Genomic DNA, 24439 nt, shown 5'->3' with positions numbered 1-24439 from the left:
GAATCCTAAAGGAAATCAACCCTGAATATTCATTGAAAGGACTGTAGCTGAAGTTCTAATACTTTGGTCACATGATGTGAAGAACCATCTCTTTGGAAAAGACACTGATGCTGGGAAAGATTGATGGCAAAAGGAGAAGGGGGCAACAGAGGATGAGATGGTTGGATGGGATCACTGAATTGATGGACATGAATTTTGAGCAAACTGCAGGAAATAGTGAAGGAGAGAGGAGCCTGGCACGCTGAAGCCTACCAGGGCACAGATTTGGACACGACTCAGTGACTGAACACCAACAAACTCTTTTAGACTTTGGTCATGGCAAATAGAGGAATATTGAAGAACTCCTTGAGAATTATTTCTAGTTGGTGCTGAGTTCTAGTCAACTGTCAACAAAAACTGTCTACTAATTTTCCAGGTGGCTCCCCTGACAATAAATGACCCAAAGACCATCTAGTAAGTTATGCCAAGCCATCCACTTGCTAAACTTGCCAAGCAAAGATCAGGTGACATTCAGGTGCCAAACACTGGCCTAGGAATTACCACATGGATAAGGCTAACAAACAACCCTGGTCGGTGCTGTCACGTGCAAGGTCCTTGTGACCAGGACAGGCTGCAAGACTCCTCCATATTCTCAGTCCCCACAGCTTCATCCTCGGTTAATGCATGCTGATATGACTGAGTCAAGTAATTACCCAATAACTCACTTAGTAGGAGGTTCCAATCACCTCCAGACAGATTGGGGCATTTAACAGAGTGGAATCCTCTAGTAAGGCTGGTCATTTGTCTGTGAGATTTGTCATTTTTGACTGAAAAAAGCACAGAAAACCCCTTATGTATCAGCAGCCCTTCACACTGGAACAGGTGTCCTTTGGGAAACTGCTCACCCTCAAAATGCATTCTTTGGAAGTGAGCATCCTTCCTGAAACACTTCAAAGTAAGCTTATTAAGAAAAATAATGTTAGGCCTACATAAAAGTTGCAAAAACAGTAAAGAAAATTCCTATGTACCCTTCATCCAGCCTCCCTTAATGTTAACATCTTAATGGTAGCGTAATCAGGGCATAATTATCAAAGCACAACATTTGTGTCAGTACAGTATTATTAACTAATTACCAGTTCAGTCACTCAGTCATGTCCAACTCTTTACGACCCCATGAACCGCAGCACAACCAGACCTCCCCGGTAAACTCCCAGAGTTTACCCAAACTCATGTCCACCGAGTCAGTGATGTCATCCAATCATCTCATCCTCTGTTGTCCTCTTCTCCTCCTGCCCTCAATCTTTCCCAACATCAAGGTCTTTTTCAATGAGTCAGCTCTTCGCATGAGGTGGCCAGAATATTGGAGTTGCAGCTTTAACATCAGTCCTTCCAATGAACATGCAGGACTGATCTCCTTTAGGATGGACTGGTTGGATCTCCTTGCCATCCAAGGAATTCTCAAGAGTCTTCTCTAACAGAACAGTTCTATTCTAATTTTGCCAGTTTTCCTTCTCGGGTCCATTTTCTGGTTCATGACCTAATTCAGGATCCTACTTCGAATTCAGTTGTCACATCTCCTAAATCCCCACCAATCTGTGACAGTGCCTTGGTACTTCCCCATCTTTCATGGCCTTAAGTTCTGAAGAGTAATCATCTGCTGTTTTGTAGAACAGCCCCTGCTGGGGCTTGTTGAAAGCTTTCTCATTATGAGGCTGGTTGTATGTTCCTGACAGGACTCTCTAGGAGAGCAGTGCTGTGTCCTTCTCAGTACAGCTTCTCGGGAGGCACAGGCTGCTGATGTGTCCTTCCTGGAGATGCTCCCTTTCACCACCTGGCTACGGGGGTGCCTGTCAGGTTCCCACACTGTGAACCTACTGTCTTTCCGTGTGTTATTGGTAGGCAGATGTTTTGGGAGGATACCCTGAGACTATACAAATATTCTGTTTCTCATCAGGCTTTTGCCCATCACCTTTAGCATCCATTGGTGGTTCTTCCTTGTAACAATGATAACCGAAAGGCTTGCCTAATCAAAAGAGAGCTTTTTATAATCTTTAAACCTTATTTAAGACCCAAAGGCCAAAAACGACTGCATTGAAAGACAGTAACCTCCCTGTCAAACGTGCCTTTCCCACAGCTGTGTGGCTTAGACGTCTGGTTTGGGAATGGCACTCAAGCCTTCATCCCCATCCACCACCTATGCAGGCATCTGGGCTCTCATCCTCACTGGCCCACACAGGCCCTCAAAATTCCGCATGCTACAAGGAAAGAAGTCATTGCTAATCAATGAGAATTGCCATGGGAAATGAAACAAATTTCTTTATCTCTGTTCTAGGTTGGGTGTTTAGTTTGTCTTTGAATTGTGACATCCCTGGAGCATCCTTTCATTGGCCAGTCTCATGAGAACCTTTAGACACAGCAGATCCAGGATCGCTGGCGAAAAGAGAAGGCACACAGGCAGCTCCCCTGAACCCTTGGGGTTTTTTCATTTCTTTGAATTTTCTTTGAAATTTCTTTGAATCCCAGACAGTGGTATGCTGGTAAATGTTTATCAATTGTCTCTCCAAGAAGAGAAAAAATAAAAGTCTGGATATTAAGCATTTGTCAATTTTCTGGAATGAGTACTTCCTTCATGGTTGATTTCAAGCTACCAATAATGACTCTGCTAAACACAGAATTGGGAAGAAACGGGCTGCAGCAGAGCATTAAATATTAACATCTATAACATTAAATATCTGTATGCATTTCTACCATACAGACACAACAGATGTAAATAACCTCAAGCTCATAGATAAGAATAAAGTATGGTAAGATAATTAGGAAGTGATACTCCTGAACATATATTTATTACCTTTGACTTCAATATCATTTATTAGTTGTAGATATTTATATAAAATTTTAACGATGGCTGTTATTTTAACAAATAGCTCAAAAACTTCCTAAACCTTTAACACTTGGTTCCCATGAGCCGGTGCAAGCCAGCTCCAGCACACCGTGCCATACGGCGGCTATCACGAGCCCATAGTTCTGGAGGACCCCAGAGGAGCCCTGAGGCGCAGGCTGATGCCCTCTCCAGGCCCTGCAGGAGCCCTGGTGAGGGCCGGGTGCCCGCAGGTGATGGCTCTGCTCCAGCAGCAGCACCTGCGCTCCTTGGCCAGGCCCCCTCGATGCCTGCGAGGGCTCCAAAACATCTGGCTGCTGCCAGGGCCGCTTGCGGTCTGCCTTCAGTGCTGACGGTGCACCGAATGCTCCCTAAGCCTGGGACCTGTTTGCCATTCTCCCAGGAGATCACTTGGCCCTTAACCGTTCTTAAAAGAATTATAGGGATGTTTCAGAAGCACCCCGGAACAGTGGAAAGAGCTTAGGAGGGAAGGGAACTAGTGAAGGAAGAAGCAAAGCCATACGGATCCAGTAGAGATTATCCACCAAGTAAAACGCTGCATGCTTTCACAGATGTTCTTGTAATCCTGGCACACCTACCCAGGGACACAGCAAGCCTATTTTTACCAGGAGATTATTTGACTTCCAGGGTTCCCCAGATAATCAGAAGCAGAGTGAGCACACACCCCAGCTCTGCTCACTCCTATAGCTTCAGCATGCGGGGTAGCACACACGGTTCTTTCTGTTGTTTGTGGGATGGATGCATGAATGCAGCCTAACTCCAAAGCTCGTGCTCTTACCTCCACCAGGGAAATGATGCTCGTAAAGTGTTAAGAGGTAGTGTGTCAGTGAAGTCACGGAAGATGCAGTGATGTGTGAAAGGCTGACTGTGGAGTGAGATGGGGTGAGTCCCTGCCGACTCTGCCTTTTACTAACTCTTTGACCTTAGTTAGGAATGTCACCAAGCTTCCCACTCTACGCCAGTAGAATGGGGATAATAAAACTGACCTTGCCATGTGGTGGCCAGAAACAGAACAACCGTGATGTATGAGAAAGCACTTTGCAGGTTGAAGGGCACCCAGAAAGACAGTGTCTCACATGTCACTGTCCATGATGCTACCGTGCCATTCTGCTGGCCTAGGAAGAGGACATTTAATACCACAGATGCACAGGAAGAGCAATAGGTAAATAAAAAATGGCCTTAGACATAGCGGAAGTATAGGATCCCCATCTATTTCAACTTTAAGTTCAGAGCTTAATTGGCTGTTCTGTTTGGAATGCCTCACAGACAAAAGAATTTCAGCAAGTCTTGTCTTCCTGCCTTTCATGTGATATATGAGGGAGCAGAGAGGTTAGAAGAAAACCCTGCTGCTTCTGCAGAGTGGTATTGATCCTGGGAGCTAATTGATAATGCAAAGAGGCAGCATCAGCCTCTCTGCCAGCCTGCATCAGGCAGGCTGCCTGGGATTCACAGGAGCCCAGAATTTCAGAGGAAGACAGCCAAGCACAGGGGGCAGGGCCTGCTTGTATCACACGTGGAAGGTCCAGGCAGCACTAGACCAAGAACACCCCTGGACAGAAGACTCCCTGTGCCCACCTCAGGCCCTCCCCACCCAGGGGGCCTTCACAGGACTGAATTGGCTAATGCTCTTTTGCAGTCAATATCAGCTCCTCTGTAAGGAAGGGATATGAGGGTGAGTGGATGTGTTTGTGTGTTTTAAAATACACGCACCCAAATTTACACATGTGTATTCGACATAGTAGCTGAACTGACTGAAGCAGGTAGGGAAGGTAGGGGAGTGGAAGCAAGAGATAAGGACAAAGGTAAAAACACACACATATACCTGAAACCAGAGAGGGCCTTGCAAAGACCGATGAGGAAAATGTGTCATAAACTATGTGATTAATTCAACCTCTGCACTTGATATCCAAAGTAAAAGTTGCTTTGTCGTGTCTGACTTTTTGTGACCCCATTGACTATATATCCATGGGATTCTCCAGGCAAGAATACTGGAGTGGGTAGCCTTTCCCTTCTCCAGGGGATCTCCCCAACCCAGATATCAAACCCAAGTCTCCCGCATTGCAGGAGGATTCTTTACCAGCTAAGCCATCAGAGAAGCCCAAGAATATTGGAATGGGTAGCTTATTCCTTCTCCAGTGGATCTTCCTGACCCAGGAGTCAAACCAGGGTGTCTTGCCTTGAAGGCAGATCCCTTACCAGCTGAGCTACCAAGGAAGACAAAAAGAGGAAGGAGCATACCTTCTCAGCACTCAGAGTGGAAGACCCGATGGAGAACTCAGGCTCTGCCCCTGATGTGGAGAAGTCATATTCATGCACTTCTCCATTCCTTTAACAGATAGCCAGGCTTCACACAGGATGTGCAAGGGGAAGGGGAGGGCTACACGGCAGAGCAGGGCACTCCCGGTTACAAGACAGATGGGTCCACAGAGGATGATAACCCTGGTGTGAGCTCCATGGACCATTAGAGAGGACTGTGGAGGAGGGTTAGAGAACACTTTCCAGGGAAAGTGACATTTCATCTGGCTTCTGAACATTAGGTAGGATTTAGCTAGGCAAAGAGAGGAGGCGGTGCACTCTGACAATGCAGACAGCACGCAGCAGCCCAGGAGAGAGACAGTGTGGGCACTTGAGGCACTCAAAGAACTTTAACGGAGAGGAGGCTGGAGAGTCAGAGTGGAATCAGCAAGAGGCAAGGCTGGAAGGGTAAGCTCTGCGAGGTGGCGGGAGTGAGGCTTGCTCTCTGAGCTTCGGTGCTCTGAGCCTGGCAGGAGACACAGCAGAAAGCGGAACACAGCAGTCAGTGCTGTCGTGTCTGTCTGAACACATGGCCATGAACACAGAGAAGCAAGTCCTCAAACCCACCTTAGGATGAGGGGTGTAGGGAGGACACGGAAGTGAGATTGCAGACAGGAATTATCACCCGAGCTGAACCTAAAAGGAGTTTGGGATTTTTACTTACATAAAAACAACAGGAATAGGAATAGAACAAAAAACATGTTTTGTTCAAGCATGAGCAAAAACCCTCTCTACCAGTGTCTAAGTTGATGAATAAAGATAGCATAAACCCCAAACCAATCATGAGTATCAGAGGGCCTTGGTAAAACTCCTCAGGTTTAGTCAATGGGCTCAAAAGGCTTTGTTTTTGTTTTGTTTTCAAGCTGATTCTGCAGGTTCTCTACCTTCATGATGCAGATATACCCAACACGATCCCCTCTTCAGAATCAGGAGTCATCTTTACCCACTTTGTGATCACTATGCAGGGTACAACGTGACGACTCTCCTGTCTGTCAGAGAAATGAAACATACAAATAAAAAGCCTGATTTAGTGGTGGGCGGGGAGGAAGCCAACTCCCTCCAGGTCTGGCACAAGATTGAATGTTATGAGTTACTTGGCAGCCAGCAAAGCATAGGACAAAGCCAGTTTGAAACCATCTTTCAAAGTAACTTAAGTTGACAACTAAACTTGCTCAGGTGAGGGGGGAGGAAAGGAGTTAATACGGGACTTAAGGCAGAAGTCAGGCCTTTCCCCTCACCTGAGCCTGTGCCTCTCCTAGGTTAAAGTGCAACTCAAGCAAGCTGAGTGAGGGGACGGAACAGGGCCATTAGGAAACAGCAAGGGGCTTCCACACTGGTCCATCTGCCGGCCAACGTTGCAAACACGGGTTTGACCCCTGGCCTGGGAAGATCCCACATGCCATGGGACAGCTAAGCTCATGTGCCCCAGCTACTGAGCCCACTTGCTGCAACTGCTGAGTCTGTGCACCCTAGAGCCTGTGCTCTGCAAAGAGAAGCCACTGCAAAGAGACGTGCGCATATTAAAGTAAGAGCAGAACACGCCTGCCGCACCTTCAGAAAGCCTGCATGCGACGAAGACCCAGCACAGCCAAACATGAATTTAAAAAAAAAAAAAAAAAAATATATATATATATATATATATATATATATATATATATATATATATATATCTCAAGACCTAAGCTTAGGCAGACAAACCTTCCTGAATCATAAGCCACCCAGGGTTACAGTGAAGAAGGTAGTAATAGGAAAACATAGCTTCCTCATGCCAGGCCAGCTGTGCTGGGCTGTAATCACACAAATAATGACAACCTATTGAAGACAAGCATTCTTTCCCATTCCTCAAACACACAAGGTCCCCCAAAAAGGAAGCTCGGCAACCTGCACTGTAATTACTAAATTTCCACATGTGGCTCTGTCCCTTGGCAATGGTTCAGGAGGTAGGTATAGCCCATGCTTGAGATGGAGAGACAGGCTATTCCATGGTGCCAAGAGAAAGTCAGTTTAAAAATAGATGGCTATGTTGTTATCAACACAGAGGATCCAAGCAACCAGAAGAAAAATCCAGGGCATTTACTCTAGGAGTCTTTCTCAGTTTTTTTCTTTGAAATTTCCAACTTTGAGAAGTTGGCGCCTGAAGAAACCAAAAGCACATCTGATGGTTTGGATTTTCAAAGTCAGATCTTCACACAGGCCATGTCCCCACTACCACATAAAAATGAGTTGATGAGCACAAATGACTGTGTTTGAAGACTGCCATTCTATGGTTTATTAAATGCCATATTGGAAGAGGAGATGGTTTATAGACTGGAAAGGGCTCTTCAATTAAGAAGGTAAAGAACTGAGGATGAGCCCAACTGTTCTTCCATTACTGGTGAATAGTGAAGATGAAAAAAATTAGGTCACATTAGAGCAGTGGCCCATATAGTGTAGTCCTTGGGCCAGCAGTATCCATATCATCTGGGCATTTGTTAGAAAAATAAACAATCAGGCCTTGAAGCAGGAGGCAGATGCCTCCCACCTCCACCAAGTGAGCAACTGGAGCCCATTCCCTGCAGACACAAACTCCAAAATATCAACAGCAGGACAATCGAGGGAGGGGAGGGCAGGGCTTCCCTGACGGCTCAGTGGTTAAGAATCTGCCTGCCAAGGCAGGAGACACAGGTTTCCATCGCTGGGTCAGGAAGATCCCTTGGAGAAGGAAATGGCAACCCACTCCAGGATTCTTGCCTGGGAAATTCCGTGGACAGAGGAGACTGGTGGCCTGGCGGGCTACAGTCCACAGAATCACAAAGCACTGGACACAAGTGAACAACTAAACAACAACAACAACAGGACAACAACAATCAAGAGCTGAGGCTGGGCCCTGCCAGAGAAGAGGCCTCATATTTCTCATCCTCAAAGTCAAGGAGACCTTCCCAATAGAGAGTTCCTGGGGGTCAAAAGAAGAGTGGTGCTAAGCTACCAATAGGCCTCTTCGCTGGAATCCATCTCGGCTGAGAGATGCGCACCCGCACAGACACACACACACACACGAGAGCACCCTGAGACAAGCCAAATAAGGACTCAGAACCCGGCAAATCAAAATGACTGACCAAAGGAAACCTGGAAGAAATTCCCCATGTAAGTGATTTTAAACACCACAAGGGAGTGACCCTCTCCGTGGGTCTGCCTGCATCTATCCACATGGACTATATTCCTTTCCTCCTAATAAACACTTTACTTGTTTCACTACTTTCTGTCTTTGTGGGAATTCTTTTCTGCAAAGCCAAAGGACCAGGGCCTTGTCACTGGCCACTGGCCTAGTGGCTAGGATTCAGAACTCTCACTGCCATGGACCAACCTCACCCTCTGCTGCTGCTGCTGCTAAGTCACTTCAGTTGTGTCTGACTCTGTGCGACCCCATAGACAGCAGCCCACCAGGCTCCCCCGTCCCTGGGATTCTCCAGGCAAGAACACTGGAGTGGGTTGCCATCTCCTTCTCCAATGCATGAAAGTGAAAAGTGAAAGTGAAGACGCTCAGTCATGTCCGACTCTTAGCGACCCCATGAACTGCAGCCTACCAGGCTCCTCTGTCCATGGGATTTTCCTGGCAAGAGTACTGGAGTGGGGTGCCATCACCTTCTCCGTCACCCTCTGGCTCAGAACTAAAACCTGCTTCAAGCCGCTGCAGGCTGAGGCGACCCGAGATCAGCCCCATCCTCCAAAACTAACGATCAGAACCCTGTTGTCACAGCTCCTCCAGGTCACTGGGATGTACACTCATGTCTAAGATCTTTTGCATTAAAGCTGTGGTCCTCCACCCTGCTGCCTATTATCACCACCCCATGAGCATGCTATTGCGACACTCTGGCCAACGCCAGTCAACTGGAACCTGGGCACAACTACTTTATAAAAAGCTTCTCCTGTCAGGCAACATGTAGCCAGAGGTGAGAGCTTCCATAGCCTGGAACAAGAGAGATTTAGATTAGATACTTTGGGACTTCTGATTTTTGGTTTAACTCAAACTAATAATGGTTACTGAATGGATCTTCTTCATGGAAGACAACGTTTTTGAGAAGAGGAAGGAGAGATTCCTATCTTCATGAGCTGGAGAAGTTAGACGTGAAGCTCGCACATGGTGCCAACACTGTACCAAACCCAGTGGTAGCAATACTATTCACCCACTCACCAGCAAAGACAGCTGCTCATCCTGGGAAAGAGGTGGGTTAGTCCCGGGTTCAGAAGTCATTACCAAACCCACACACTCAGAGGCCCTGGAGAGTGGCACTCCGCCTCCCACACACCTCAAGGCCAGCTGCCACAAGCCCCACGGGGGCCCTGGGCCTCCCACACACTCGTTGGCTTTGAAGCCCCAAGCACTTGGGATGTGTGAGACAGCAGCCCCTTGTCACCAGTGTCCAGGGTTACCTAGTGGACAAAATGATGACAACTTGTCAGGATAGAATTCCAGGGGCCCACTCCCCTGGCTCAGGCAGAGCCTAGCATTGCTGCTTAACAACTGATTTGTGAACTGGGGCCACCCCTTTACCCAAATCAGGAAATTGGCAGAACACGTGATAAGTGTGTCCACAAACGGGGGTACCCTAGCGTAAGCCCAAGTATCTGGAATTTTTCCCTATGAAAAGGGACCTGAGCACTACTATATAAGAAACACTGGAAACTTTTTTTCAAGAGGAAGAAGCCCTATTCTCTGGGAAATTTCTGGAGATATAGTGTGCCAATCGTTATGCTTTTTACATTGTGAGAGTAAGAGCAAACATTCCCTAAATTCTTTTTAAAGATCAAATAGCAAAGACTGGAACCAGTTCAACAGCTGGCTAGTGAAAACATGCTGATGAAAACAACCCCGTCATCATAACATTCTCATAGAGTGAATTAGAGGTACCCAAGCTTTGGGGCATTATACTCACTCTCCCCACAAAAAAGACAGGATAGGAAAAGACAAGAGGGAAAAGACCATGCTTTCGTATCCTCAGGGTCTATAATTATGCAGACTTTGGAGTCTGACAAACTGGGTTCGAATTTTCAGCCTTCTATTTATCTGCTGTCTGGCCTTGAACTTTAAGTCTGTGAATTTCAGGTTTCCATTCGTAAAATGAGAATGATAATCTTTAGCAGTGATCAATGTGTGAAGAAAGAAGGCTTGGACTGCATTTAGCAAGTACTTACGGAATAGCAAATAAAGTACCATTGGTGATCATTATTTAATTATTCACTTCTGAATAGTGAAGTTGAAGCTTTCCTTCTCTTGAGAACGCTTCCTTGAAAAAACGTTTACACACACACACACGCACAGAGTCTGTGTAGCTCCAGTTCCTAGGATGCATCTAGATTTTAGTCACTGTATTATATTGTCACTTTTTCTTTATGTATTTATAGGTATTTTCTTAGGAAAAAAGATATGCCTTTGTGTGCCATGTGCCTGGCATATACCTAGTACATCGTATGTACGAATGAATGAATGAATGAAGCTGGCTACGTGCCTCATTCACCTAGAAATGAGATAAGAAAAAACAACCAGGATGGTAAAAGTGGAAAAGACACGACAGAAGAGAGACATACTAGGAAACTGATAATAATGGTTCACTATTGCATATGCGCAGGAAAAAATACTGTTTCGCAGTTTTCTCATATAGTCAATCACAGATCCAATTCATCTAGAAAGCCCTTCTCAGTGAATCTGAAGGGAGGAGAGAGGATGGTCACATGAACACTCAGGGAAGACTTACTGGCTGTCTGGGTCTACCTGGCTCTGAGAGCAGCCCATCTGGGGACAGACACTCCTGGACGTTATTCAGGGATGAAGTAAGGTTGCAGACGAACCTGAGTCAACCAAGAATGTTTATCCCCATCTTCAAGTCTCAAGAATTCTAGTCCTGTGTTTAATCACTGCTTCTTGGTCTTTACTGTTATCACACTCCATCTTCCTCATTGTCTTCTGCAGACTCTGCCCTTTGGAAGCCCTCTACTTACTCCCACCAAGACTTTCCGTTTGGGCTCAGGCTTGCCTAGCCTCTGAATGATGTCAAGCAGTATACACTGGCCACCTCCCTAGCACCACCTTACTCCTCAGCCTACCTCTAGGATCTAGGCCTGAGCATTCTGTTCATCCATAAAGAGTCTTCACCATCTCACCACTGTGGGAGGTAACCAAGGAAGGAAAACCAAGGAAAATCAGCCCAGAAAGCAGGGAAGTGAGTTTTCTTGGCTATGTAGGCATAGCAAATTTTCCTCATTTCCACCCCTACAAGTCAGGGCTTTAATAAATGAACAATTCATCTAAAAAGTCTGCAATATGTCCATACCTACACCCTAAGAAGGCCTATTCAACAAGAAATACGGTGACAAAATGCTACACGCTCAGCTCTAGTCCCCAAGCCGTCTTTAACAGATGGGGAGTTAGTCACTGGAAAAATAAGCCCGCTGAGCAAGCCATTAACTTTTATCTTTAGACTTCAACTGCTATTCATCAGCATCAATATTTTAGAACTTAATCAACTGAGCGCTAGTCTGAGTTCAGGACATCTACATCATCACGAAGACTCACCGCGTCCTGACAGCTGAGGACTTCCAAAATGCTGTTGAGCAATTCGACACAGTACTTCTTCTCCTGGACCTGGTGTTGCATATCGTCCTTCTGCTCCAGGAGCTCCTTCAGCTCCTTGGTAATGACAGGAAGCAGAATGTCCCGGCATTCTGGAATGAAGGCAGTTCAGAGGCATATGAGCTCGTTGGTTTGTTTTAGCTTCCTTTCTTTCTTTTCTAGATAATGTTTCATTACAGAGACAATTCATGAATATATCCTTCTTGTAAAAAGGTGAATGTTAGAAATTAGGTTACCATTTTCTTAGAAAATTATTTACAATTCTGGCTCTTCTCCCAACACCCACTCTCAAGAAGCAACCAACCCGTTATTGTATTCCACACATGTGTGTATACATATAAAAACGTATGTGTGTATATGTGGGTGTATACTGGTATAAAATATGCAGCGTCTTTTTGATTCGGCTTTGCATTTAAGTAAACCACATCACACTATGACGATAATCCTTCAAGACCATTTTTTTATGTTTTACGTATGCATGTATCAGTATAAAACATAGCATCGTTTTTGTTTTGTTTCCTTTTTATAAAAGAGGACTACACTGTACATATTGTTCTGTACTTGTTTTAGTCACCAGTGGTTTTTGGAGCTCTTTCTATGTTATCATATAGAGGGATCAACATTAAGTTTTCGCAGCTGTTTTACAGTATGGATATATTTGTTCATTTGTCATACCACTATTGATAGACATTTTTCACTAGCATAAATAGTAAAAAAAAAAAATGAATTACTTCCCACTTCCTTATGCACCATGGCTTTCATTTTAAATAAATTAAAACCTTTGCAAAGAAGGGTAACTCTCTTGGCACTGCTGTCTCAGGAAATATCTGGAAGGTTCTGAAATCCTATGCAGCTTTCTTTCTATATTTCTTTTAAAACCAGCAAACCTTGAGGGAACTGAAAAATTCAAAAACATTTCAAGTCATCCCCACCTAGATGCTTCTAGCACTAATACGTGACTCATACGCAACAATTTTATTTTAATTCAATACAGCAAATAAGAGTTGAACATCTCTGATGTGGAAGGAGCTGTATTTCTGGATGTACAGGGATAATACATGGTTCTCACCCATTAGACACTTAAAACCTGACAGGAGGAGTCAGCAACAATGCAAAGAGCAAAGGCAGCAGACAGAGTCAGGTAAAGGCAGGGGGAAGGAGACACCATCTCTCGTTCTGTCAGCCCAGGGTCCACACCTTCTTCTGGCACAGCATCCTGGTCTCACCCTGGGGAGCCAATCTGCGATGGAATATGATCCAAGAGATATTGTCACAAGGCTCCCTGCCTTCCTCTGGACAAGGGTCAGGTTCAGTTCAGTTCAGTTCAGTCGCTCAGTCATGTCTGACTTTGCGACCCCATGGACTGCAGCACGCCAGGCCTCCCTGTCCATCACCAACTCCTGGAGTTTACTCAAACTCGTGTCCATCGAGTTGGTGATGACACCCAACCATCTCATCCTCTGTCATCCCCTTCTCCTCCTGCCTTCAATCTTTCCTAGTATCAGGGTCTTTCCCAATGAGTCAGTTCTTCGCATCAAGTGGCCAAAGTATTGGAGTTTCAGCTTCAGCATCAGTCCTTCCAATGAATATTCAGGACTGATTTCCTTTAGGATTTACTGATCGGATCTCCTTGCAGTTCAAGGGACTCTCAAGAGTCTTCTCCAACACCACAGTTCAAATGCATCAATTCTTTGGTGCTCGGCTTTCTTTATAGTCCAACTCTCACATCCATCCATGACTACTGGAAAAATCATAGCTTTGACTAGATGGACCTTTGTTGGCAAAGTAATGTCTCTGCTTTTTAATATGTTGTTTAGGTTGGTCATAGCTTTTCTTCCAAGGAGCAAGGGACCCTATTTAGGATATCCCCTTGATTTGAACCTCGAGGAAAATTTAAAAACAGTAATTGCTGACACTGCTAATATACTGAGTGCTTACAATGTGCCAGGTGCATTTTAAGTGTCTTGCAAGAATTACTTCCATTAATGTTCCCAGTGCCTATAGGAGGCAGATAGATACTGTCATTTCTCCCCTTGAGCTGATGAGGAAACAGAGGACATGCCCCAGTCTGCGCACATAGTAGGTGGTGGCCCCTGTCTGACTGCAGAGCCTGTGCTCTTAGCCACAAGACATAGGGTATTATCTCTCCGCGAGCTCACCTGTCTGCACAGGAGCGCCCCGGGAAGGCTGCCCATTGGCAGATGCTGCCTCCTCTCCCAGGGCTACTCTGAGTCTCCTCTCTCTGAAGACTGGTTCCCCAGCTTTTCCTCTTATTCTTGAACTACTCCTTATTATCCAAATGCACTTATTTTTACTTAAATTTACTAGAATAGGTTTATGTTGCTCACAGCCAAAGATTTCAACTGGCAGAATTATTAAATGCCATGAGGGCTTCAGAAGAGAGAAATAATCTATGGCTGGAAGGTGCATAGAAGCTTCATAGGCTCTGACAGAATCACATCCCTTCCCTCAGAGCACCAAAATCAGTTTGTAATTAAATTCTAACCAGCGTAATTAACGCCCATTCATCCAACCAAAGTGTAAGCTTTGTGACAGCCAAATTAAATCTCAAGTGTCCAACACAGTATCTGGATCTTAGTAGCTATTCAGTAAATCTTGGTGGAATGAATAAAAGAGGTGTCATTTGAAATGGTCACTGGTGAGTAAATAATATTGCCTTTGACAGAGTGGAGATTTAGAGAACAGAGAGTGATTTAGAGTACATGGACCAAGATATGGTACATACATACAATGGAATATTACTCAAACATATAAAAGGAGAAAATAGTGCTATTTGTAGCAACATGGATGCAACTAGAGAGTATCATACTGACTGAAGTCAGTCGGACAGAAAAAGGCAAACACCGTATGACATCATTTACAAGTGGAATCTAAAATACAGCACAAATGAACGTATCCACAAAACACAGACAGAGAGAACAGACTTGTGGTTGTGTAGCACAGAGTCGGACACGACTGAAGCGACGCAGCAGCAGCAGATGTGTTGAATAAACTATTATATACAGGACAGATAAACAACAAAGTTCTACTATAAAGCACAGGAACTATATTCGATATCTCATGATAACCCATAATAGAATAAAAAGAATACATGTATATAATGGAATCACTTTGCTGTACAGCAGAGATTGGCACAACATTGTAAATCAACTATGCTTCAATAAAATTTTTAAAAATAAATAATAGAGTACATGGACCTGGGTAAGGAGAACAGTCTCTTGGAAGTAGACTAATAGGAGATAATACTGAAAAGGAAAATTCTTAAATTCAATGGTTGGCATAAAGTTGTAGTTTGTGTTAGTCACTCAGTTGTGCCCAACTTTAGCAACTGCATAGACTATGGCTTGCCAGGATCCTCTGTCCGTGGAATTCTACAGGCAAGAACACTGGAGTGGGTAGCCATTCCCTTCTCCAGGGGATCTTCTGGACCCAGGGATGGAGCCCAGGACTCCTGCATTACAGGCCAATTCTTTACCACCTGAGCCACCAGGGAAGTCCTAGAATAATAGAAGATAATATTGAAAAAGAAAATTCTTAAATTCAGTGGTAGGCATAGGTTATAGTTCTATGGAAAAAGAAAATTATAGGCAACAAAATTTTGACTCAGCTTTGTTCAGTACTATAGATGTAATCAAGGGTTACAGGTTAATGGTATTTTATTTGGACTTAAGAAATGGTTGGCCTAAGGACTTTTGAGAATACAAGGTGTTGAGTTAGCCATTATCCTTTGTTGAGAGAGATAAGAAAAAAGACTGTATAATATCTACATACTAATTACCATAAAATTTAAGTTAAATCTTTGCTTATCCCATATCTTGTCACCATAAAGTTGAAATTTTGTCCAAGTCTCTTTATTAAAATGGCTAAAGAAATTTCCTGCAATGTTTACTTAACAATTCGTTACCTTCTAAAAGATGTTAACTTGTAACTTTGAAATTTTTTGTTTTTGCAGGAAATTGTGTGTGTAAGAATGCTTGTTATATTGGGACTTTCTTGGTGGTCCAGCAGTTAAGAATCTGCACTACCAGAGCAGGGGTACAGGTTTCATCTGTGGATAAGGAACTAAGATCCCACATGTCACGAGGCACAGCCAATAAACACATACATAAAGGTCCACAGAAATGGGGTATCATTGATCCAAGACGGCATTTACCTAGTGTCCAAGTCTGAATGCAGATCAAAACCTAATTGTCATTATAAGCAACAAGAATCAAACAGCAACCTTTCTTTGCTATCAATATCCAGGTTAGAAATCTTCTTTAAAAATAAAAGAACGATGTTATAGGTAAAACTGAGTTCATTTGAAGTTGCAAACTCTTTGTCTTTGGCAGATGGGCCTCACCAGCTTCATGAAAATTAACTCTCTTCACTGATGTTGTCATAATTAAACCCCACCAGAAGAACTGTTCTTTTATTACATTAGGCAAGGATTATAAAGTCTTCCTGTTTGAAAAGCTTATTTTGCTTGTAAAATAAAAAGAGATTGCAATAAAGGAAATTTAAAACAATGAAAACCTTGTTCTTCCACAGTTCTCTAGGCAAAGGGAGTCATAAGAATAATTGTTTTTAAGGTGACTCACGTCATTGTGGGCTTCCCAGGTGGCACTAGTGGTAAAGAACCTGCCTGTCCATGCAGGAGACATGAGAGATGAAGGTTGGATCCCTGGAGCTGGAAGATGCCTGGAGGAGGGCATGGCAACCCACTCCAGTACTCCTGACTGGAGAATCCCATGGACAGAGGAGCCTGGAGGGCTACAGTCCATGGGGTCACAAAAAGTCAGACACGACTGAAGCAACTTAGCACACACACATTCCCCTGTAGCATATAGAACAGCTTGAGGAAGAAAAGGCCGAAGAGCAGAGACCAGAGAACATGCTACTGCAGTAGTCCAAGTGATGGCAAGTGAGAATAAAACCGCTGGATTCTACCTCCCTGCATTCCTACCCTCTGACACAACATTCTTATTTTCTGTTGAAACTAAAGATTTGGCAAGAGCTTAAAGAAAGATCTGGAGAAGGAAATGTATGGTCTTGAGTTTAAAGCATAAAAAAAACCTATGTTTTAAAGCCCAAAACAACAGACATTTGTGATCCAAGATTTAAAATCATTTAAAACCTCTACATCTGTAAATGGGAATTCCCAGGTGGCTCATGGTAAGGAATCCGCACACCAGTACAGGAGACATAGTTTTGATCCCTGGGTCAGGAAGATCCCTTGGAGGAGGAATAGGCAACCCACTCTAGTATTCGTGCCTGAAAAATGCTATAGGCAGAGGAACCTGGCGGGCTACAATTCGTGGGGTCGCAAAGAGTCAGACATGACTGAGCGACTAACACGCACACAGGATCTACAGAAAGGAGATATGTAAAGGTAGACAAAGAGTTAGTCTATTGAGGCAACTAATTAACTCATTCCTCCACTTCACTTAGTCAGTCAGTCTACCGTTTATTGAAGGTTCCCGAAGTGCCAGTCTCTATTCTTGGGTGGGGGAGAATGCCCATCACAGCAAGAAAGTCAACAGAGATAAGAGGCAGACTTAAGTAGACAAGAAAAAACTGATGCCTTTACTTTCTTGGAATGGCAACTGTCATTGGCCATAAAACAGAGCAGCAAAGTAGTGAAGGTCAGATTTTTCCTTTGAAATTCATTCTGGGAATTCCCTGGTGGTCCAGTGGCTAGGATTCTGCGCTCCCAAAGCAGGGGGTCCTGGTTCGATCCCTAGTCAGGGAACTGGATACCACAGGCCACACCTAAAGGTCTCATGTGCCACCACTAAGACCCAGCACCGCCAAATAAATAAAACAAGAATATTTTTTAAAGTTCATTCTGCTGGTATTCTAGTTGAGATACTTCAGCCAGATCTCCTTACAAAGATATGGGTGTAAGGGAAAGGGCCAGTTGAAAGATTTTAGGTGTTAATGAAGACCTCCTTGAGAAGTACCAGACTTTACATTCTACTTAAAATGAAGCTAAATTATTAGATTCTCATGAAAAAATACAACAGTGAGTTCTCCATCCCTAGAAATATTTAAAAAGTAGGTAGCTTAGCTGCTCCTGAGGACTTCCCTGGTGGCTCAGATAATAAAGAATCTGCCTGCAATGCAGGAGGCCCAGGTTCAATCCCTGGGTTGGGAAGATCCCTTGGAGAAGGGGACGATGACCCACTCCAGTATTCTGGCCTGGAGAATCCCATGGACAGCAGCCTGCCAGGCTCCTCTGTCCATGGGATTGCAAAGAGTCAGGCATGACTGAGCACCTGCTTCTGAGAAGGAATGATGAACAGGTATTCAAAGTATCAGATGCAGGGTTAACAAAATGATGGTTAAGTCCTCATCTAAAACTCTATGATTCATAAAACAGAGTTTGAAAGGAAGGGGCAGGAAGGAAGGTATATTTGCTAGGTGGAAAGACAGTGGATGTTTGCCTTGTTTACGAACCACTGAAGTTGTGGGAGCTCCAGACCAGGCCACAACAGAATCAGTGGTTTTTCAATCAGAAAGTCACCTACTTTACAGGTTATCAAACCCAGCATCCCCACAAGATGAGGGCCCTTGGTTCTGAGAGTCAGCAAGATTTTAGCTGAGGAAGCCATTAATAGTGTGACCTGCTTTCTCAAAGAAGAGAAAGTACTTTGTCTTCTCATTAACCATGATTTCTCAGAAACGTCTGGCTCCTCTGTTTTGAGATGAAATAATTTTTCTCATTTGTAATTGGAGCTGTGAAATCATATTAGTCTGTAAAGCCTCAGAAAGCTGTATTTCTAAATTGTGACTTGATTGTGAAGCAAACAAACAGAAATGATTTAAAAGATAAATATTGCAGAGCCTTAAACCAATGTTTATACGAAGGGGCAATGAGCATCAGAGACCTGCAAACCCAGCCTGGGAAACTGAGCCCAAACAAGGCTGGAGGTCTGTCATCAGGTGACGACAAGTTCAAATTGTAATTCAGACCAGGCACTTAGGAACCTGCAGAGCTACTCAACTCTGTATTGTCACAGAAAGGAGTTTTCTTTTGTCAAAGTAACTTGCAGAGACAAAAATGCAGTGTTTCTGGGCTCTGAATTCTTCCTTTTCAGAGAAAGTTTTATCCTTTGGCAGAAGGTGCCATTGACTGAATTCATAAGTCTCTTGAAGTGTGATATGTTTTTGCAATAATTTCACAACTCAGGGACACTTCAAATAAGATGGCCTTTTTCATCGTCTCCTTCTCCCCGCTATCAGCTCCATGGAAAGATCAAAATGGATCCTTTGTCCATTTTGGAAAACCACCCTGAGGTGCATCAGGCCACAGATATACCTGTGATCACAGCCACAGCTGCAGCCCCAGAGGAAAATGCTCCTAAGAAAAACATCTGAACTTGCTGTCTTCCCCCCACGAGCCCGCTTCTTCTCCTGTGCTCACTCTGAGCAAAGACACACCCAGGAACACAGTCCACCAAGCAGACTTGATTTCTTCTTCCATCCCCAACATCTTCTCCACTGAGAAGTCAAATCCATCTAACCCCTGGGCCAACTTCCTGTATGCTCTGTTCCAAGTCTCCCAAATTGATCCCCTCTTCCAATCTCAGCAGCAGGAATTTCCCAAAACTCAAACCTGACCACGGGACTCCCCTCCCTGAGGAGCTTCGGTAGAGCCTCTCCGAGGGCCTGCAGGTGAGTTTCACACACGCTTCGGCAGAGCTGAAGGCCCGCAATGGGCAGACATCACTCACCCCTGCACCGCCCCCTCTCCCATGCCACTCCACCATAGCCTCGCCACCCCTCCTGCGTCTCAGTTTTCACACATTGTTTTCTTTGTCCAGAATGTACTTATCCCATCCATCTTCACCTGACCAACTCCTCCTTGCCTCTGAGGTCTTAACTTAGTTGCCAAATCCCCTATGTCAACGTTTGTGACACCCCAGCTCTGACTGGGGTAACCCTGTTCTCTGCTCCTGTAGCACCCGGGCTAGACTTGTGTCTTCCCATTTCTCATACTATGTGACCATGTCTATGTAACAGGACAAACAATGAGATTCTTATAATATCCCAGAAATGAAGCTGAAGCCCAAAGCTGAGGACAGAATAAGCCCCACATTCTAAATTCAAATTGTCTCCAGTAGTTGTGGTATACCATCATCTCTCATGCACAGTTCAGTTCAGTTCAGTCGCTCAGTCGTGTCCGACTCTTTGCGACCCCATGAATCGCAGCACGCCAGGCCTCCCTGTCCATCACCAACTCCCATTGTTCACTCAGACTCACGTCCATTGAGTCAGTGATGCCATCCAGCCATCTCATCCTCTGTCGTCCCCTTCTCCTCCTGCCCCCAATCCCTCCCAGCATCAGGGTCTTTTCCAATGAGTCAACTCTCATGCACAGGTATAGTCAAAATCACTGCAGATGGTGACTGCAGCCACGAAATTAAAAGACGCTTGCTCCTTGAAACGAAAGCTATGACAAACCTAGACAGTGTATTAAAACACAGAGACAGCACTTTGCCAACACAGGACTATATAGGCAAAGCTATGATTTTCCACCAGTCATGTATGGATGAGAGAGTTGGTCCATGAAGAAGGCTGAGCACCGAAGAATTGATGCTTTCGAACTGTGGTGCTGTGGAAGGCTCTAGGGAGTCCCTCGGACTGCAAGGAGATCACATGAGTCAACTCTAAAGGAAATCAACCCTGAATATTCATTGGAAGGACTGTTGCTGAAGCTGAATCTCCAATACTTTGGTGACTTGGTATGAAGGGCTAACTCATTGGAAAAGACCCTGATGCTGAGAAAGATTGAAGGCAAAATGAGAAGGGGAAGGCAGAGGATGAGATAGTTAGATAGCCTCACTGACTCAAAGAACATGAATTTGAGCAAACTCCAGGAGATGATGGACAGAGGAGCCTGTCTGGCTACATTCCACGAGGTCACCAGGAGTCAGACACAATTTAACAACTGAACAACAACATCATCCCTTGTGGTCTTTTCAGAGGTACCGGTTCAGTACCAGGCTTCCCTGGTGGCTCAGTCGGTAAAGAATCCACCTGCGATGGGGGAGAGTAGGTTCGACCCGTGGGTTGGGAGGATCCCCTGGAGGAGGATATGGCAGTCTTCTTGCCTGGAGAATCCCCATGGACAGAGGAGCCTGGTGGGCTACAGTCCACAGGGTCACACAAAGTCAGATATGACTGAGCGACTAAGCACAGTTCTGTACCAGTCCTATACTGACCTGTATACACCTCATCTCAGAACTGAGGGAGGGTCTACAGAGGCCTTTGGATAAAAAGCAATGCCCATAAAAAAGAAGGTATGACCACTCCTCCGTGAAGCTAAGGTAGAGGGAGCAAGAGCCAGAAACATCACACGTGAACATATGAAGATGAGCCTGGCCCCTTCCAGCCCTACTAGGGACATGTTTGCTGATCTTCCATCCCAGGTACATCCCGCTTCCACCAGCAGAATCAAGAGACTTGAGAACATTCAGGACTCCCTCTCTTTGGGGAGAAAGGTTAAACACACGAGGTATCTATATCAGGGCCTCAGTCCCATCCTCAGTGTGGTTACCCCATTTCTCAGTCTGCCTGTGGCAGCCTTCACTTGGAATTTCACTCCACTCAGAGCCAGCCCCTTACTTTGTCACCTGCGTAGGTTAATGGACTCTTCAATCCTGTTCGATTTTTCACAGGCTTTAAGGTGAAACTCGTCCTTCTTCGGTCAAGTTCCTCCTGACTGAGAGGCAAATTCAGATCAGCTCATCCCTCTTGGGGGACTGTGAGGAACTTGAGGTGGTCAAGGCTTGCCCTGCTCTTGTCCCCTCCCACCAGCCTTTGAGCAAGCAGGGAAGACCCCTAACTGAACCCCAGCATTTACCCAGTTTGCAGAGCTGAGCAGGGCCAGCCCAGCTCCGCTCAGCTGTCTTCCTTCTGCTTGGTGTGGGCAGCATTTGCAGGTGTCAGAGGCCACTTGGTTCCATCAGCTGGGCATGCAGGAGAGCGACCACACACAGCTCTAGTCTGACAGCAAACGGTTCTCACAGCCTCCCTCCTCTAGCTGCTGTGTCATGAACAAAAGTAATTCCACCCACTGGGAAATCAATAACTACCCACCAACTTCATACTGCAGATCAGATTACAAGGCCTTTACAACTCTACCAGGCTTGTCCCCCAACAGTCTTAAGCAGCCCCTCATGATTCACTCTCCTTACCTTCCCAGAAGCAGGCCTAATTACAACATCAGAGTCATCCCTCACTCCCTCCAGCCTGCCTCCACTGTGACTTTCATCTCTGCTCTATGAACCCTGAGGGCCAAAATCTGTCTCCCCAGCTCAACATACACAGACAATTCAGAGATGTTGGAATTCAGCAACTGTAAACATTCTTGTCGGGTATCTTAGAGGGGTGAAAATATAATTAGGCAGTAAATCCTAAAGAAGAAACATACTTTCAGAACTTTATTCTAGATACTCACTTGAAGTCCAAACCAAGCTATTGCTTTTGTCATATTATCCTCTATATTTAACATAAAACATGAAAATGCACTAAACCTATAAGTGAATCCCCTGTAACAAGGTAGAGATCCCCTGTAACAAGGTAGAGTTTGTCATTCAGAAACATAGTCAGGGCAGGAAGGGTAGGTTGATGTGTAATTGCTGGAATTTTCAAGATGATGTATGTTTATGTCCAAAAAATGTCACACTGGTTATAAACATAATTTGTAATCTCTACATGAATATATTTCTATCCTTAAACATGTACAGAGATGATTACTGGCACTGTTCTCATGGATATTATGTTCTAATGGAACATCAGAAACTATTTAAGAAGATAATAACTGTCTTAGTTTGGACTCTCCAGAAGCACACTCGGAGATGAGGTTTGGGTGATGGTGATGCACTTATCAGGGGGTGTTCCAGAAGACCCTGGAAGGGAAGCAGGGCAGTGGGACCAGGAAGGAAAGGAGCCAGGGAGGCTGCAAGTCTCACAGAAGGGGGCCTCTGGGGACAGTGTGGGCCACAGGGGTGAAGCAGCTGGAGTATTTAGACATCGGGCATGGGTGGTCCCAGGCACTCTGGCTGTTCTCAGTGTCTGGGCAAAGGGGGCCTGCAGCCAGAGGCCAGCTGCGGAAGACAGGGCTGGCTATTGGGAGGGAGAGGCTGCCATCATGGCTGCGGGAGACGTGGACAGAGCCCTAAGCACTGATGCCACAGCAAACAGTACCAACAGCCGCCAGCAAGCCAACCGACTGAGTAACCTGAGAAAGCGTCTCGGGGTGCAGGGAAGACTATCCCACGTAGAGCAGTTAAGACAGTCTCTGAAATGGAGAACCTAAGCTGAGACCTGAGGGTGAGAAGGGAACAGCCTACAACCATCTCAGGGAAGACCATTCCCAGCAGAGGAAATGGTGTGTGAAAGTCCTGGGGCAGAAATTTGCTTAATATATTGGAGTAATCACTGGAAATACGTGTGGCCAGATTATGGGAAATGGAAGGCATAATATCAAGGTGTGGCTGGGGCCAGGTGACATCAGGCCCTGTAGCCCATGTAAGCAGTTTGATTACTAGGTGGAGATAAACATACTTTGTTTTTGTATTTTCAGGCTTCTCCAGTGGCTCAGCAGGAAAGAATCCACCTGCAATGCAGGAGATGCAGGAGACATGGGTTCAATCTCTGGGTCAGGAAGATCCTCTGGAGGAGGGTACAGCAACCCACTCCAGTATTTCTGCTGGAAAAATCCCATGGACAGAGGAGCCTGGCAGGTTATGGTCCACGGGGTCCCAAAGAGTTGGACATGATTGAAGCGACTGAGCATGCATTTTCAATAGAGGATAGGGGCAGGTCTAGAGAGGAGGGTAGGAGAACACCAAGGAGGCATTTCCTAGAGGGGGAAAAGAAGTACAGTGTTTATTAAGCCCTTACTGCTCACCAGGCATCCTGTCTATGAAGAAGTATATCATTTTACCTATTTTATGGATGAGGAAATTAAAACTCAGAGAGGCTCAGAAACTTGCCAAATATTGCACAGCTAGTAAGTGGCAAAGCTGGGATTTAAACCTAGAAAATGTGATCTCAGAGCCCATTTTCACATCTACTAAACTACCCTGGTTCATTACAATAACAGTGAAGGGGAAAGAAGATGAAAACTTGATTCATTTGTAGCTGGAGAGACCAAGGAAAGTGAACAGACTTAGGTTACAATTCAGAGGCAGAATCGAACTTGCAGATGAGATGTGTAAGCATATGCATTGTGAACATCTGAGTGAGAGAAAAATACACTTATTTTAGGGTTTATCAAATTAGGATCTAATCCTGGAGCCCATTTCATTGCCTCAACTAGCAAGTAATGAAAGACTGAGACTCCCACCAACATTTCTCTGAACGTGAGAAGTGGCTACAGAGATGCCCATCATCACACCTTCTGGAAGCTATTAGCACATAATCAGTGTGTCCTGGCAGGCGACCTCTTTGCGCTTTCCAAGATCATCTACACTGCTACTGCGACCAGCCTCCTCCCAACCAGTATCCTCATTAAACCACAATCTAGCTTCATAGAAAGTGCTTTTAGGACAATAAAAGAGCAGATACGGCCAGTTGAGTAGCAACCCAAAATTTGATTTGCTTCCTAATGTTTAGAATGATTATCTTCATGATGCCACACCAGATGA

The 24439-nt window shown here is 45.0% G+C and overlaps 1 protein-coding gene across 2 annotated transcripts in view; it reads right to left on the bottom strand.

Moving 5' to 3' along the window:
* Positions 1-24439, bottom strand: part of DOCK2 (dedicator of cytokinesis 2) — a 457600-nt gene that overhangs the window by 275560 nt on the left and 157601 nt on the right. For both annotated transcript variants that reach the window (XM_024981420.2, XM_024981421.2), the window contains one exon: positions 11724-11872. In XM_024981420.2, the coding sequence (XP_024837188.1) occupies positions 11724-11872 (149 nt within the window). The remainder of the gene's footprint in view (positions 1-11723; positions 11873-24439) is intronic.

This window comes from Bos taurus, chromosome 20 (assembly GCF_002263795.3).
Source record: "Bos taurus isolate L1 Dominette 01449 registration number 42190680 breed Hereford chromosome 20, ARS-UCD2.0, whole genome shotgun sequence".
Lineage (NCBI taxonomy): Eukaryota > Metazoa > Chordata > Mammalia > Artiodactyla > Bovidae > Bos > Bos taurus.
Note: the sequence above shows the minus strand (reverse complement) of the source record. Positions and strands in the feature narration are given on the sequence as shown.